Genomic DNA, 13705 nt, shown 5'->3' on the forward strand with positions numbered 1-13705 from the left:
AGAGCCAGCAGCTGCCCCCACACTGGGCTGTGCTGCAGGATCCTGCAGTGCTGACCCCCACCCACCCACTCCTCTCACTGCAGCCGTCCTTGAGAAACCCCTGGAGAAGAAATCAGGGAGGGTTTTTGGCCCACCTGGCACCAAAAGGCTGATCTACTTCATCGACGACATGAACATGCCAGAGGTGGACAAGTACGGCACGGTGGCACCACACACGCTGATTCGGCAGCACCTGGACCACGGGCACTGGTGGGTGCTGGAGGGGCACGGCACGATGGGGGGAACCTGTGCCCATCCCCAGGGAAAGCATCACAGTGCTGGTCCCCACACAGGTATGACAGGAACAAGCTGACCCTGAAGGACATTCGCAACTGCCAGTACGTGGCCTGCATGAACCCGACCGCAGGCTCCTTCACCATCGACCCACGGCTGCAGGTGGGCAGAGGGTGGAACGAGGCAGGGCACCCTGCAGTGCCAGCTGGCTGCACCAGCCCCTGTGGGACCAAGTGCCCACGTGCATTTGTGCCCTTTGTGCAGCGCCACTTCTGCGTGCTGGCCGTGTGCTTCCCCAGCCGCGAGGCTCTGATCACCGTGTACGGCACCATCCTGGAGCAGCACCTGGCCCGCCACAACATGCCCATGCCTGTGCAGAAGATGCAGCCCAGGCTGGTGGCAGCAGCGCTGGGTGAGCCTTTGCCCCGCTGGGGTGGGATGAGCCCCTGGGGAACGCTCGGGGGTCTCTGGGGACCTGCTCACCGCCCTGTCCTGCCAACAGCCCTGCACCAGAAGGTTGCCTCCAACTTCCTGCCAACAGCCATCAAGTTCCACTACATCTTCAACCTGCGGGACCTCTCCAACATATTCCAGGTATGGGAGAGCTGTTTCTTCTAAATCACCCTTGTTCCTCCCTTTCCTGATCCCACATCCTTGCAGCATACCATGTCCCTGAAAAGGGCCTTGGCCTCTCCCAGAGGAAACCTTTGCAATCAGCTCTAAGCAGCACTAAAATGACCGTAAGGGCTGCGGGATTTGTTTGTCAGGGGCTGCTCTTCTCCACGCCTGACTGCCTGAAAACCCCCGTGGACTTGGTGCGTCTCTGGCTCCACGAAGCAGAGAGGGTGTATGGAGACAAGCTGGTCGATGAAGATGATCAGTACAGCTTCAAGAAGGTGATGGCTGACATCAGCAAAGCCTCCTTTCAGGTGAGTTGTGCTGAAAAGTCAGGTGCTCCTGCCCAGATGCCCCCAGGTGCCCCACAGCTGAGCCCCACAGCTGGAATTGTCTCTCACAGGAGATCAATGAGGAGCTGATGTTCGCCAAGCCCAACATCTACTGCCACTTTGCCCAGGGCATGGATGAGTTCAAGTACATGCCAGTGACAAGCTGGGCATCCCTGAGTGCCCTGCTCGGGGAAGCCCTGGACAGCTACAATGAGGTGAATGCAGCGATGAATCTGGTGAGTGCCTGTGTCAGGCAGGTCTGCCTGGAAATGTGGGACTGCAGCATCGCACTGCTTGGTTGGGTTGGTGCATTATGGGGCATTCACTGCTCTTTCTGGCCTGATCCAGAACACCAGACCTTCCCTTCCTGTTCTCTTCAGGTGCTCTTTGAAGACGCAGTGTCTCACATTTGCAGAATTAGCCGGATCTTGGAGTCTCCTCGGGGCAATGCACTGCTGGTGGGGGTGGGAGGCAGTGGGAAGCAGAGCCTGGCTCGGCTGGCAGCTCACATCAGCACCCTGAGCGTGTTCCAGATCACGCTGAGGAAAGGCTACGGCATCCCAGACCTGAAGGTAGGAGCAGCCTTGGTCCCTGGCGCAGTGCAATCTGCCTGGGGCTGGGTCCTGCACCGGCAGTGACAGCGCCTGGGGGGCTCACAGGCTCTGCTCTCCTTGTGACACTGCGTTTGCACACGAGGATCCACAGGTGACACCTCTGAGTCCTGCCCCAAGGGGCCCCAGTGCTCCCCCAGCCAGGCATGGGCAGAAGCTACTGGTGACACTGGGGGTGGTGGTGTGGGCAGCCCTGGTGCTGCCCCTGTGCCTGGGCAGAGCACCTGGCACCAGCTCCTTCCCAAAGGCTCCTTCCCAAAGGCTCCTTCCCAAAGTCTCCCTTCCCAAAGGCTCCCTTGCAGCTCCAGGGCAGCCCAGGGCTGCTCCAAACTGGTCACTTTGGAGAACACCTCGTGGGGGTTGCACTGAGGGGTGACCGTTTCTCTCTGTCCCAGCTGGACCTTGCCTCCCAGTACATGAAAGCAGCTGTGAAGAACATCCCCAGCGTGTTCCTGATGACAGACTCCCAGGTGGCTGAAGAATCATTCCTGGTTGTGATCAATGATTTCTTGGCGTCCGGGGAAGTGCCAGGCCTCTTTCAGGATAATGACATGGAAACCATCATCGGGTCCATGAGGCCTCAAGTGAAGTCGCTTGGATTGGAGGATACAAAGGAAAACTGCTGGAAATTATTTATAGATAAAGTCAGGCGCCAGTTAAAGGTGGGTGTTTGCTCTCCAGGTTGATTTCTCTGTGCCCCTGATTTACCCCATCCAAAACCTCTTTGCAACAGGCCACAGAACACTGAGGTGTCATCCCAGGATGGTGGGTTTAGGCAAAAGGTGTTGTCAGAGACTCCCCAGGTGCCCCCAGCCCCAGAGGCACAGGGCAGAACAGCCCTGTATTGACCTCCCTGCGGGCAGAGCAGACCAGTGGCTTCCACAGCCACAGACCATGCTGGGCACTCCCAGGGACACCCACAGGAGCCCTGAGCTCCGCTGCTGACTGCAGGCACCAATGGAACCCAGTTCCAGCCCTGGTGGGAGTCAATGGGAAGGCAGCAAAGCTCAGGCCTGCAGCAGGATCCCTGCAGTCATGTGGAGCTCCAGAGATGCTGCCCCACCCTCAGGCACTGCTGCTCTGCCCCAGGTCGTCCTCTGCTTCTCGCCCGTGGGCTCCACCCTGCGTGTGCGGGCCAGGAGGTTCCCAGCTGTGGTCAACTGCACGGCCATCGACTGGTTCCACGAGTGGCCCGAGGACGCGCTCGTGTCCGTCAGCAGCCGCTTCCTGGAGGAAACCCCAGACATCGAGGTGAGCTGGGACCCAGCACGGCTGCACTGGGCAGTGAGCTGCTCCTCTGCTGCTCCCTGTGTTCAGTGTGCCCAGGGATGGGGCCTGGCATGACCCAGAGGGCTGGGAACAGCAAGCTGGGAATAGGTCCTGGGATTAGTTTACTGCTGGTTCCAGCATCAGAGCCTGCAGCCTGTGCTGTGCTGGTGAAGGTGAGCCCTCCCTTTCCATTCTGTCCTTAAAACACCTGCACAGGCAACAGCAGCTGCTCCCCACACAGGGATGTCAGGGACAGAGCTGGGCATGGGAAGCAGCACCAGTGCCTTCACCACCAGCTCTGTCTCAGCTCTGCATTGTGCTGCTGATGAAAGGGGTCGCTTTGCTCTGGCCTCTGTGGCTGCACACAGAGCCAGCCTTGCAGGAGGGCTCAGTGCAGCCTGCACACCACAGCCAGCTGCTGCAGCAGCTCCCTGTCTGTGCTCCCTGTGCAGCCAGAGGTCAAGGCCTCCATCAGCCAGTTCATGTCCTTCGTCCACACAAGCTCAAAGGAGATGTCCAAGATCTACCTGACCGTGGAGAGACGCTATAACTACACCACGCCAAAGACCTTCCTGGAGCAGATAAAGCTCTACCAGAACCTGCTGGCAGATAAAAGGAACAAGCTCTTCAGCAGCATCGACAGGCTGGAGAAGGGGCTGATGAAGCTGCGGAGCACAGCATCACAGGTGCCTGCCCACAGCCCCTCCTGTGCATCATGCCTGTTCTGGGTCTGGCACGGGGGAGAGAGCAGGCATATCCCTGCAGGATGGTCACAGTGTCTGTGAGGTCCCCAAGCCCCATAACGAGACACTGCTGCTCCACCAGGCAGAGTTTGGCAGGATCAGTCCTTTTATCTGCTCTTTTTCTTCCCTCATTGAGGTGGATGACCTGAAAGCCATGCTGGCAGTCCAGGAGGTAGAGCTGAAGCAGAAGAATGAGGACACAGACAAACTGATCCACGTGGTGGGCGTTGAGACAGAGAAGGTCAGCAAGGAGAAAGCCATTGCTGATGAGGAGGAGCTGAAGGTCGAGGCCATCAACAAGGTGCAAAGTGCTGAGCTGGTGTCCAATATGGGACAGGGCAGTGTGAGCTCTGTGGTTACAGCCACTTACCCCATGCCACGTCCTCCCTCCCCAGATGGTGGCTGAGAAGCAGCGAGCCTGCGCGAGCGACCTGGCAGAAGCAGAGGTGGTGCTCTCGGCCGCCCGCGAGGCGCTCGACACGCTCAACAAGGTGGGTGAGCTCTCAGGGGAGGCAGGTGCCCAGCAGGGCCGGCAGCCCTGCCCAGGAGGATGCTCAGGGCCCTGTGGTCCCTCCCCAGTACAACCTGACAGAGCTGAAGTCCTTTGGGTCCCCACCGCCAGAGGTAGTGAATGTGATGGCAGCTGTGCTGATTCTGACAGCTGAAAACGGCAAGATTCCGAAGGACAAGAGCTGGACAGCAGGAAAAGTCAAGATAGGAAAAGCAGACACCTTCCTTGCAAGCTTAAAAAACTTTGATGGGGAAAACATCCCTGAGCCCTGTCTCAAGGCATTTGAGTGAGTCCATGGCTGGTTCCTGCCCCTTCACAGCCCCTGCCACCAGCTGCCCTGGCAGGCAGGCCATGGGGACGCAGAGCTCAGCAGGGTTTGGGGACAGGAATGGGATGCAGGCGCTGGCCCTGCTCTGCCACGCTGCCACCCAGAGGCAGCCCAAGCGCCGGGAGGGACGGGAGGAGAGGGACAGGTGCCGGCAGCTCCTCAGCACGGCTGTCCTCCCCTCCTGCTCCAGGCCCTACCGGAACGACCCCAGCTTTAATCCCGAGTTCATCAAGTCCAAGTCCACGGCTGCAGCAGGGCTGTGCTCCTGGTGCCTCAACATGGTGCGCTTCTACGAGGTGCACTGCATAGTGAAGCCCAAGAGACAGGCAGTGGCCGATGCTGATGCCGAGCTGGCAGAGGCACAGGCAAGGCTGAGTAAAATCAAGAGCAAAATTGTGGTAAGTGTGTGTCCCCACAGCCCCCAGCCACCAAAGGAGCAAATGAACTCTCTGTACCCAGAGCCCGGCCCAAACACTGTGCTGGGCCGGAGATGCTACAGAGTTCTGGGACCATGGAGCTTCCCATCTGGGCAGGGAATAGCTCTGGGGCTGTTCTCTTTCAAAGGCCCTGAATCAAAATCTGGCGACTCTCACTGCTCAGTTTGAGAAAGCCACAGCAGAGAAGATCAAATGCCAGCAGGAGGCTGATGAAACCAGCAAAGTCATCAACTTGGCAAACAGGTACCATGCAAACATTGGCTTTGAAGGGCAAGCTGCTGCTCCGTGGTATTGCCTGGTGGCCCTGACACCAGGGCCATGGGAACAGCAGAGCCCCCCATACCCTCCCAAAATTAAAAAATTCTGAGATTAATTGGGCCACACATTCATGGGGGGAGGCAGCCATGGAGATGTTTGGTGACAAGGCCCCAGGTCACCATGGCTGAGTTGCCACCCACCCCTGGCCTGGTCACAGCACCAGCACCACAGCACCAGCACCATCCCCTCCTACCCCTAGGCTCGTTGGGGGCCTGGCGTCCGAGAACGTGCGCTGGGCTGAGTCCGTGGAGGATCTCAAAGAGCAGGAGAAGACGCTGTGCGGGGACGTGCTGCTGGTCTCTGCCTTCGTGTCCTACATCGGATACTTCACCAAGAGGTACAGGGCTGAGCTGCTGGAGAAGCACTGGCTCCCCTTCCTCCAGGCGCAGAAGGTGAGGGGCGCAGGTTCCACCCCAGAGTGCGTCCCCCTGCCCTGCAGCACCGGGGGCTCCCACGGCTCTGCCCCAGGCACCGACAGCCCCTCCCGGCAGGTGCCCATCCCCATCACCCCGGACCTGGACCCCCTGAGCCTCCTCACGGACTCGGCCGACGTGGCTGCCTGGAACAACCAGGGGCTGCCCAGCGACCGCACCTCCACCGAGAACGCGGCCATCCTGTGCAGCACGCAGCGCTGGCCGCTGCTCGTGGACGCCCAGCAGCAGGGCGGAAAGTGGATCAAGAACAAATTCGGGGAGGACCTGCAGATCGTCCGCCTGGGCCAGAAGAGGTGCGCCAGGGGCTGTGGGGTGGGCACAGGCCCAGGCTGCACCAGCCCCCCTTTCCCTGCCATTGAGGGGTGCAGAGTCAGGGCAATCACGTCCCCCATCAGAGCCAGGACACCCAAGGGCAGCAGCCCTGATGGTGTACCCAACACCTCCAAAAGCTCTGTGGGGGACTGGCAGAGCACAACGGGGTCCCAACAGGGCACAGCGGGTGGAAAGCACTCTGTGAGCCCCCCACAGCAGCCCGAGTCCCCCTCAGTGCACAGGCTTTCCATAGACACCTCCCCTTGTCCCCCCTCAGATACCTGGACATCATTGCCCAGGCGGTCTCTGAAGGACAGACGCTGCTCATCGAGGACATCGGGGAGACCATAGAGGCAGTGCTGGACCCGCTGCTGGGCAGGACCTTAATGGGCAGGTCAGCACACCCCAGTGCTCAGGGGTTTCACCTGCCCCAAGCAGCCACTGCTGCCCCAAAATGCTGCTAGATGCACCTTCACTGTGGGCAGCCTGGGAGCCTGATCCTTCTTTTGCTTTGGCCACAACCCCAGTGCTCTCCAGTATGTCCCATGGAGGACATCTGTACTGAATGTGGCCTGGTCCTTGGCATCCAGCTCATTTAGTGACTCAAGGACATGTTCCCTGGGACACCCGCCATGTGGCATGAAAAGCTGGAAGGGGAACTGCACCCCAGAGGCCATGAGGGGCTGTGGCAGGGCAGCCTCCAGCTCCTGTTCCTCCATCCTTGCCCTGCCAAGTCTGGTTTGGTACTTCTGCCCTTGCTGTGCCTTTTCCCAACCAAAGAAATTCATCCCAAGCGGCCAGGAACAGGACATAGGCTGAGGGCATCTGTCTGTGATGAGTTACTGCCCAGTGTGCGGGGATTAATTTGTTTAATTAACTGAACAGATACATTAGGATTGGAGATAAAGAAGTAGAGTATAACCAGCAGTTCCGCCTAATCCTGCATACCCGAAGTTTCAACCCGCACTACAAGCCAGAGGTGCAGGCTCAGTGCACTCTCATCAACTTCTTGGTGACACGGGAGGGCCTGGAGGACCAGCTGCTGGCTGCTGTGGTGGCCCGGGAGCGGCCAGACCTGGAGGCCCTGAAGGTGCAGGGGCATGGGGGCTGCTCAGAGGGATGGGGAGGCCGGGGCACTGTGGAGGCTCTGGGCAGGGAGTGTCAGAGCTCCCCTCTGTGCCCGCTGCTGTTCAGCAGGAGCCAAGGAAGCTCCGAGCAGCCAGCACTGCCTGAGTGCACTCATCACCTCACCCTGGGCTGGTGCTGGGAGCCAGCAGGGCCACATCCACCCTCCCTCCACCAGCACCTTGGTGCCCCTATGACCGGGGACTGGCGCCAGCCCTCGGGTGTGATCTCGAGTGACACATCCCTGGGTGCTGCTCCTGCAGGCAAGCCTGACCAAGAGCCAGAACGAGTTCAAGATCAAGCTGAAGGAGCTGGAGGACTCCCTGCTCGCCCGGCTGTCGGCTGCCGGGGGAGATTTCCTGCGGGACACAGCACTGGTGGAGAACCTGGAGATAACGAAGCGCACAGCCAAGGAAATTGAGGAGAAGGTAAATGTGCTCGCTGGAGCTGGTGCCACAGGCAGAGGGACAGCTCGTCTGGGCACCCAGCAGGAGGGTGGGCACTGCTTTGCTGTGTGACGGGGTTCTGGTGACACCCACCCCCCTGCACCTCCAGGTAAAAGAAGCCAAAGTCACTGAAGTACAAATAAACGTTGCGAGAGAGAACTACCGGCCGGCAGCAGAGCGTGCATCCCTCCTGTACTTCATCCTGAGTGACCTCTGCAAGATCAACCCCATCTACCAGTTCTCTCTCAAGGTAGCTGGGGAGTGAGGAGGGACAGAAATGTCTGTGGGCGGGACAGAGCTGGGGCAGCACAGAGATTCGATGCTTCAGCTTTCATGCTGCTGACAAGACCCCAGCAGCCACAGGCTGATGCCTGCTGGGATCTCCTCAGGCCTTCAACGGGGTCTTTGAGAAAGCCATCGAGCGAGCAGTCCCCAGCGACGACACCCGGGAAAGGGTGATCAACCTGACCGACCAGATCACATTCTCCGTCTATGTGTACACTGCTCAGGGCCTCTTTGAGAGAGACAAACTCATCTTCCTGGCCCAGGTTACCTTCCAGGTAATCCCTCCTGCTGTACCACAGGCATTCACGTGGCTTTAGGCAGCTTGTTCTCTTACTATGGTGCTGCTGTGGATGCTCAGAGCCTCTCACCCCTCACACTGGGGCCGTGGGCTGTGATGCTGCACTCCCAACTCTCAGGTCCTGGCCCTCAAGAAAGAAGTGAACCCAGCAGAGCTGGACTTTCTCCTGCGCTTCCCTTCCAAGACTGGAGTCACGTCCCCTGTGGACTTCCTGCCGAACCAGAACTGGGGTGCTGTCAAGGTGGGTCTGTGCAGTCACCCACTGTGCCAAGGCAATGCCAGCACGGTGCAGCGGGTCTGGGGTCACCTGCAGGGGGGCCCTGGGGATGAGCAGAGCCCAGGAGTGATTCAGTCCTTCTCTGTGGAACCTGAAGGCGCTTTCAGAAATGGACGAGTTCACCAGCCTGGAGAACGACATCGAGAGCTCAGCAAAGCGATGGAAAAGGTTTGTGGAGATGGAGGCGCCAGAGAACGAGGTGCTCCCCATGGACTGGAAGAACAAGACACCCCTGCAGAAGCTGTGTGTGCTGCGGTGCCTGCGCCCTGACAGGATGACCTATGCCATCAGGTACCTGGTGCCCAGCACAGGGCTCTCCTGCAAGAGCCCAGAGTGTCACCACTCCAGCTGCAACCAGGGACTGTTCCCATCTCACAGGGTGGTTCTATTTTTCTGTAGGAACTTTGTGGAAGAGAAAATGGGAAGCAAGTATGTGAAAGGAAGGAGCATTGATTTCTCTGAGGTGTACAAGGAGAGTAGCCCCTCCTCGCCCATGTTCTTCATCCTCTCCCCTGGTGTTGACCCACTGAAGGACGTGGAGGCTCTGGGTGAGGCACTGCCCACCCCAGACTGGCACCAGCCCCCTGGCCAAGCAGCCAGAACTGCAGGGACCCACTCAGTGCTGATACTGACTGCAGACATTCCCCTCGCAGGCACGAGGCTGGGATTCACCATTGACAACGGGAAGATCCACAACGTGTCCCTGGGGCAGGGCCAGGAGGTGGTGGCAGAGCACGCCATGGAGGTGGCAGCTGCCGAGGGCCACTGGGTCATCCTGCAGGTGGGTGGGGGCAGTGGGGCACAGCACAGGGCACACAGTCCTGCTAGTCCAGGCACAGCACGCAGGGTGACCCTGCTGGCAATGGCAGTGACGCTGCCTGGGCTGGCTGGCAGCACCCAGCACCTTCCCCCTGTGGAGCCACAGCAGGAATCAGGGTGGGGGGAAGTGAGATTCTCAAGGTGCAGAGTTTCTTTTGCAGAACATCCACCTGGTGGCACGGTGGCTGAGCACGCTGGAGAAGCTGGTGGAGCACCACAGCCTAGAAAGCCACCCCGAGTACCGCCTGTACATGAGCGCTGAGCCAGCCCCCAGCCCCGAGACACACATCATCCCGCAGGGGCTGCTGGACAACTCCATCAAGATCACCAACGAGCCGCCCACAGGCATGCGTGCCAACCTGCACGGAGCCCTGGACCTCTTCAACCAGGTACCCCGTGCTCCTGGGGCCGTTCTGGGCTCCAGGTACGGCTCATCCCCTCCTGGGCTCCACAGGCTGAGCACCTCACCTCAGAGTGTCTCTGCTGCCAGGGACACTGCACCTGGAGCCAGCCTTCACCAGCACGTCCTCCTGGAGTGCCCAGGGGCCCCTTCTGGCAGGGGTTTAGGGGTAACCAGAGCTGCCCGAGGGTTTCCAACACAAGGAAGTGCCAGGTTGCCAGAGTGACATTCCTGAGGCTGAACCTGGAGCTGCTGCAGCTTTGCTCAGCTGTCAGCAGGGCAGTGAGGTGTGAACTCCGAATTCCTTCATAAACAAATGAGTGCAAAAATTACCAACTAGGAAATCATTAAAATACAATTGTGTGCCTTTTTTTTCTAATGAACACTTTCGGTTCTCTTTTGCCTATGAATGTTCTTCATGAGAGGGGCATCTGATAGCAGTATTCAGGTGCAACCCACCCTCACTGTTCCTCTGCAGGAAATTCTGGAGCAGTGCAGCAAAGAGTCGGAGTTCAGGTGCATCCTGTTTGCCCTCTGCTACTTCCACGCCGCGGTGGCTGAGCGGCGCAGGTTCGGGACCCAGGGCTGGAACAGGTCCTACCCCTTCAACAACGGCGACCTGACCGTCTCTGTCAACGTCCTGCAGAACTACCTGGAGGCCAACGCCAAGGTGAGGGATGACGAGGTGACTGCTCCTCAGCACAGCACAGCACACATGCAGCAACTGGCCTTGCTCAGAACATTCACCAGTTTGCAGCACAAACATCATCTCACAAAGCCCAGAGCCAGGAGCAGCTCCTGCTCTGCTCCCTGCACGCTCAGGCAGGGGAAGGGGATGAGTACTCAGCCTGACCAAGATGGCTGAAAAAGGCATCAAGCACCAGCCAGGCAAGTACCTGCTCTGCCCACCTGCCTGCTCCAACCCATGCCATGGTGGTTGGTGGGTGGTTCCACCTAAAAAGCAAAGCCTGCCCCAAGAATGCAGGTGCAGTGAGCAGGGCTGAAGACTCACCTTTAGACCGGCCCTCACAGATGAGATCAGTGCTGGTTGGAAAAAAGACAGGATGGCTGTGTTCATACTGAGACAGGGAGAAAACTGTGGGTGATCAAGAGACACCCCTCTTCCCAAGCCTCTGTGCGTCCAGGGACTGTCACCTCCCTCACACACAATCCTGCAGCCATCACTCTGTGGCTGCATGGGGAACTCCAGGGAGAGCCCCAGCTTGAGCTTCTCTGTGTAGGTCCCGTGGGATGACCTCCGGTACCTGTTTGGGGAGATCATGTACGGGGGGCACATCACGGACGACTGGGACCGCCGGCTGTGCCGCACGTACCTGAGTGAGTACGTGCAGCCCGAGATGCTGGACGGAGAAGTGTCCTTGGCTCCAGGGTTCATGATCCCTCCCCGCATGGATTACGAGGTGAGAAACATTACAATCTTCTCTAGAAAACCCCTGCTCTGGAAAAACTGGCATGAGCACACGTTCCCCCTCACTCACCAAGGGAAAGGTAGGCAGAGAGTGTCAGTCCCCTGGGAATATGCAGAATTGCTGCAAAAGTAATTCCTGTGGTTGAGATGGAAAGGGAAAAGCTTGGCTGAGACACAAGTTAAAAAAGAGCCTCCGTGCCCACGGGCAGGTGCCGTGAAGGGCCCCAAGAGTGGTGATGGGTTTTCAAGGTTGCAGGGAACTCTGGGCTCCTTTGCCTGCACTTCCAAGCTAAGTCAGACCCTGCACCCAGGCCTACCACCAGTACATCGATGACAACCTGCCAGGAGAGAGCCCCCACCTGTACGGGCTGCACCCCAATGCAGAGATGGGATTCCTGACCGTCACCTCGGACAGGCTCTTCCGCACAGTGCTGGAGCTGCAGCCCAAGGAATCCGAGGCTGCCGGAGGCTCAGGTGTCTCCCGAGAGGAACAGGCGAGTAAAGCCCTTTGTGGCAGAAATAACTGATTTTTTTTAAGGTGGGGGGAAGTAATTACTTTGGGGAAAAAAAACCTCTTAAGGGTGACAACTGAGAGGCTAGAGAGGGGAGGCAGATACAGGTCTGGAGACAACTGACAGAGCAGCCCATAGCAGGAAGAAAGGGATAGCAGAGGGAGGGGATTCCAGCCCTACTACAGCTTTTTAAGACCCAAGAGCAGTTAATAACAGAATGGAGTGTTAGTAACAGAGGAGGAGGTACAAAGAAACACCAGGGCAGAAAAAGAAAAAAATCTTAACCACTTAATTAAATGGTTCCTGCAGCACTTTTCTCTGGGCAAGAGCAGTTTATGGCATTCTCATTTCAGGTGAAGGCAGTCCTGGATGAAATCATCCAGCAGCTGCCAGACCCGTTCAACATGGAGGAGATGATGGGAAAGGCAAAGGAAAAAACCCCATACACGGTTGTAGCCCTCCAGGAGTGTGAGAGGATGAACATCCTGACCAACGAGATGAGGCGCTCGCTGAAGGAGCTGGACCTGGGACTGCAGGTACACAGCAGGCGGTGCCTGGGTCATCTCCCAGTATTGCAAAGCCCTCTCTGATGCCTTTGCTGCAGCTCCCACCCACCAAGCTGGCCCAGCAGCACCGGGCAGCCCCTGCCTTATGCTCCCAGAGCCCACACACGTCCCTCGGGCTGTCCCAGCACCGGCTGCAGGTGACACTGCCTGGGCTTTTCTCTTTCTCAAAGGGAGAGCTGACGATTACATCCGAGATGGAAGAGCTGTCAAATGCTCTCTTCTATGACAACGTTCCAGAATCATGGACACGTTATGCCTACCCGTCCCTCCTCACCCTGGCCAACTGGTACGCAGACCTGCTCCTGCGGATCAGGGTGAGCAGAGTGTGTGTGACCGTCAGAGCCTGGGGTGCCCAGGGCTCTCCCACCAGTGCCCTGCTTCATTGGTAACTGATTGATTTCTCAGTGTCAATTTAACCAGCCTGAAGTACCTGAAAAGGGCTGGTACTGCAGGAACGGGAGCAAAAGTCTGACCAGGGTTCCCATTACAGTACATCACTGTGGCAAAAGAACATCAGCTCCCCCTCCCCCTTATTACAACCCTGGGTGTCCCATAAAAAGTATTAATAAAACTGGCTTTGTTAAAAAATAACAGCAGCATTTTCTGCACTATGAATTCAGGGTTTCAGCTTCATTGCTGCAGGGGAATCTGCTGCTTATTCCTCCCACACCACCTCCAGCCAGCCTCCATTCTCCAAGATCAGCTGAAGCTTGGCTTACGCACAGCAGAGCATCAGCTCTGCCACAGTGCCCTGCAGCTCACAGCATGCCCTCCACCCTAAAGGACTCTGCTGCTTTATTTTCCAGGAACTGGAAGTCTGGTCAACAGATTTTGTGCTGCCTGCAACAGTGTGGCTGGCGGGATTCTTCAACCCCCAGTCCTTCCTCACAGCCATCATGCAGTCCACAGCCAGGAAAAAGCAGTGGCCACTGGACAAGATGTGTCTGGCAGCGGAGGTGACCAAGAAAACCCGCGAGGAAATAACATTTCCCCCTAGAGAAGGCTCCTACGTGCACGGGCTGTTCATGGAAGGTAAAAGCTGCATCTCTGAGGTGTTTCAGACACGGAGCAGGCCCAGCTCAATCCTTCTCCTTCGTGCAGTGTCAGCACTTGCTGGCGGCAGCTCAGAGCAGGGAGCCCTGGGTGCACCTGGGTCCATCTGGGTCCCCCTGGGTCCTGGCTCAGCCGCCAGCTGAGGGCAGCACTGCCCGGATCTCACAGCCCTACCAAACCAGAGATTTGTGTTTTAGCAGTTCAGGCTCCAGCTCATGAACCCCAGGGCTTCTGGAGCTACAGGGCTCTAGTGAATACATATGTCACATTCTTAGTTGATGCTTGAGTAAGACAAATTGAGAAACTTAAATC

The 13705-nt window shown here is 58.0% G+C and overlaps 1 protein-coding gene across 1 annotated transcript in view; it reads left to right on the forward strand.

Annotated features, from left to right (window-relative positions):
- The window catches only part of DNAH17 (dynein axonemal heavy chain 17), a 31951-nt gene that overhangs the window by 17542 nt on the left and 704 nt on the right, over window positions 1-13705 (forward strand). The window contains exons 47-79 of the mRNA XM_058817186.1: window positions 84-249; window positions 333-435; window positions 538-685; window positions 776-867; window positions 1041-1202; window positions 1292-1456; window positions 1601-1792; window positions 2227-2493; window positions 2921-3082; window positions 3553-3786; window positions 3980-4144; window positions 4239-4334; window positions 4423-4640; window positions 4873-5080; window positions 5247-5362; window positions 5637-5829; window positions 5929-6164; window positions 6461-6577; window positions 7069-7273; window positions 7572-7736; window positions 7864-8004; window positions 8144-8314; window positions 8456-8578; window positions 8712-8905; window positions 9014-9162; window positions 9268-9395; window positions 9595-9822; window positions 10312-10503; window positions 11075-11254; window positions 11574-11756; window positions 12128-12310; window positions 12511-12654; window positions 13147-13372. Of these exons, the coding sequence (XP_058673169.1) occupies window positions 84-249; window positions 333-435; window positions 538-685; window positions 776-867; window positions 1041-1202; window positions 1292-1456; window positions 1601-1792; window positions 2227-2493; window positions 2921-3082; window positions 3553-3786; window positions 3980-4144; window positions 4239-4334; window positions 4423-4640; window positions 4873-5080; window positions 5247-5362; window positions 5637-5829; window positions 5929-6164; window positions 6461-6577; window positions 7069-7273; window positions 7572-7736; window positions 7864-8004; window positions 8144-8314; window positions 8456-8578; window positions 8712-8905; window positions 9014-9162; window positions 9268-9395; window positions 9595-9822; window positions 10312-10503; window positions 11075-11254; window positions 11574-11756; window positions 12128-12310; window positions 12511-12654; window positions 13147-13372 (5652 nt within the window). The remainder of the gene's footprint in view (window positions 1-83; window positions 250-332; window positions 436-537; window positions 686-775; window positions 868-1040; window positions 1203-1291; window positions 1457-1600; window positions 1793-2226; window positions 2494-2920; window positions 3083-3552; window positions 3787-3979; window positions 4145-4238; window positions 4335-4422; window positions 4641-4872; window positions 5081-5246; window positions 5363-5636; window positions 5830-5928; window positions 6165-6460; window positions 6578-7068; window positions 7274-7571; window positions 7737-7863; window positions 8005-8143; window positions 8315-8455; window positions 8579-8711; window positions 8906-9013; window positions 9163-9267; window positions 9396-9594; window positions 9823-10311; window positions 10504-11074; window positions 11255-11573; window positions 11757-12127; window positions 12311-12510; window positions 12655-13146; window positions 13373-13705) is intronic.

Source organism: Ammospiza caudacuta, chromosome 19 (genome assembly GCF_027887145.1).
Source record: "Ammospiza caudacuta isolate bAmmCau1 chromosome 19, bAmmCau1.pri, whole genome shotgun sequence".
Classification (NCBI taxonomy): Eukaryota; Metazoa; Chordata; class Aves; order Passeriformes; family Passerellidae; genus Ammospiza; species Ammospiza caudacuta.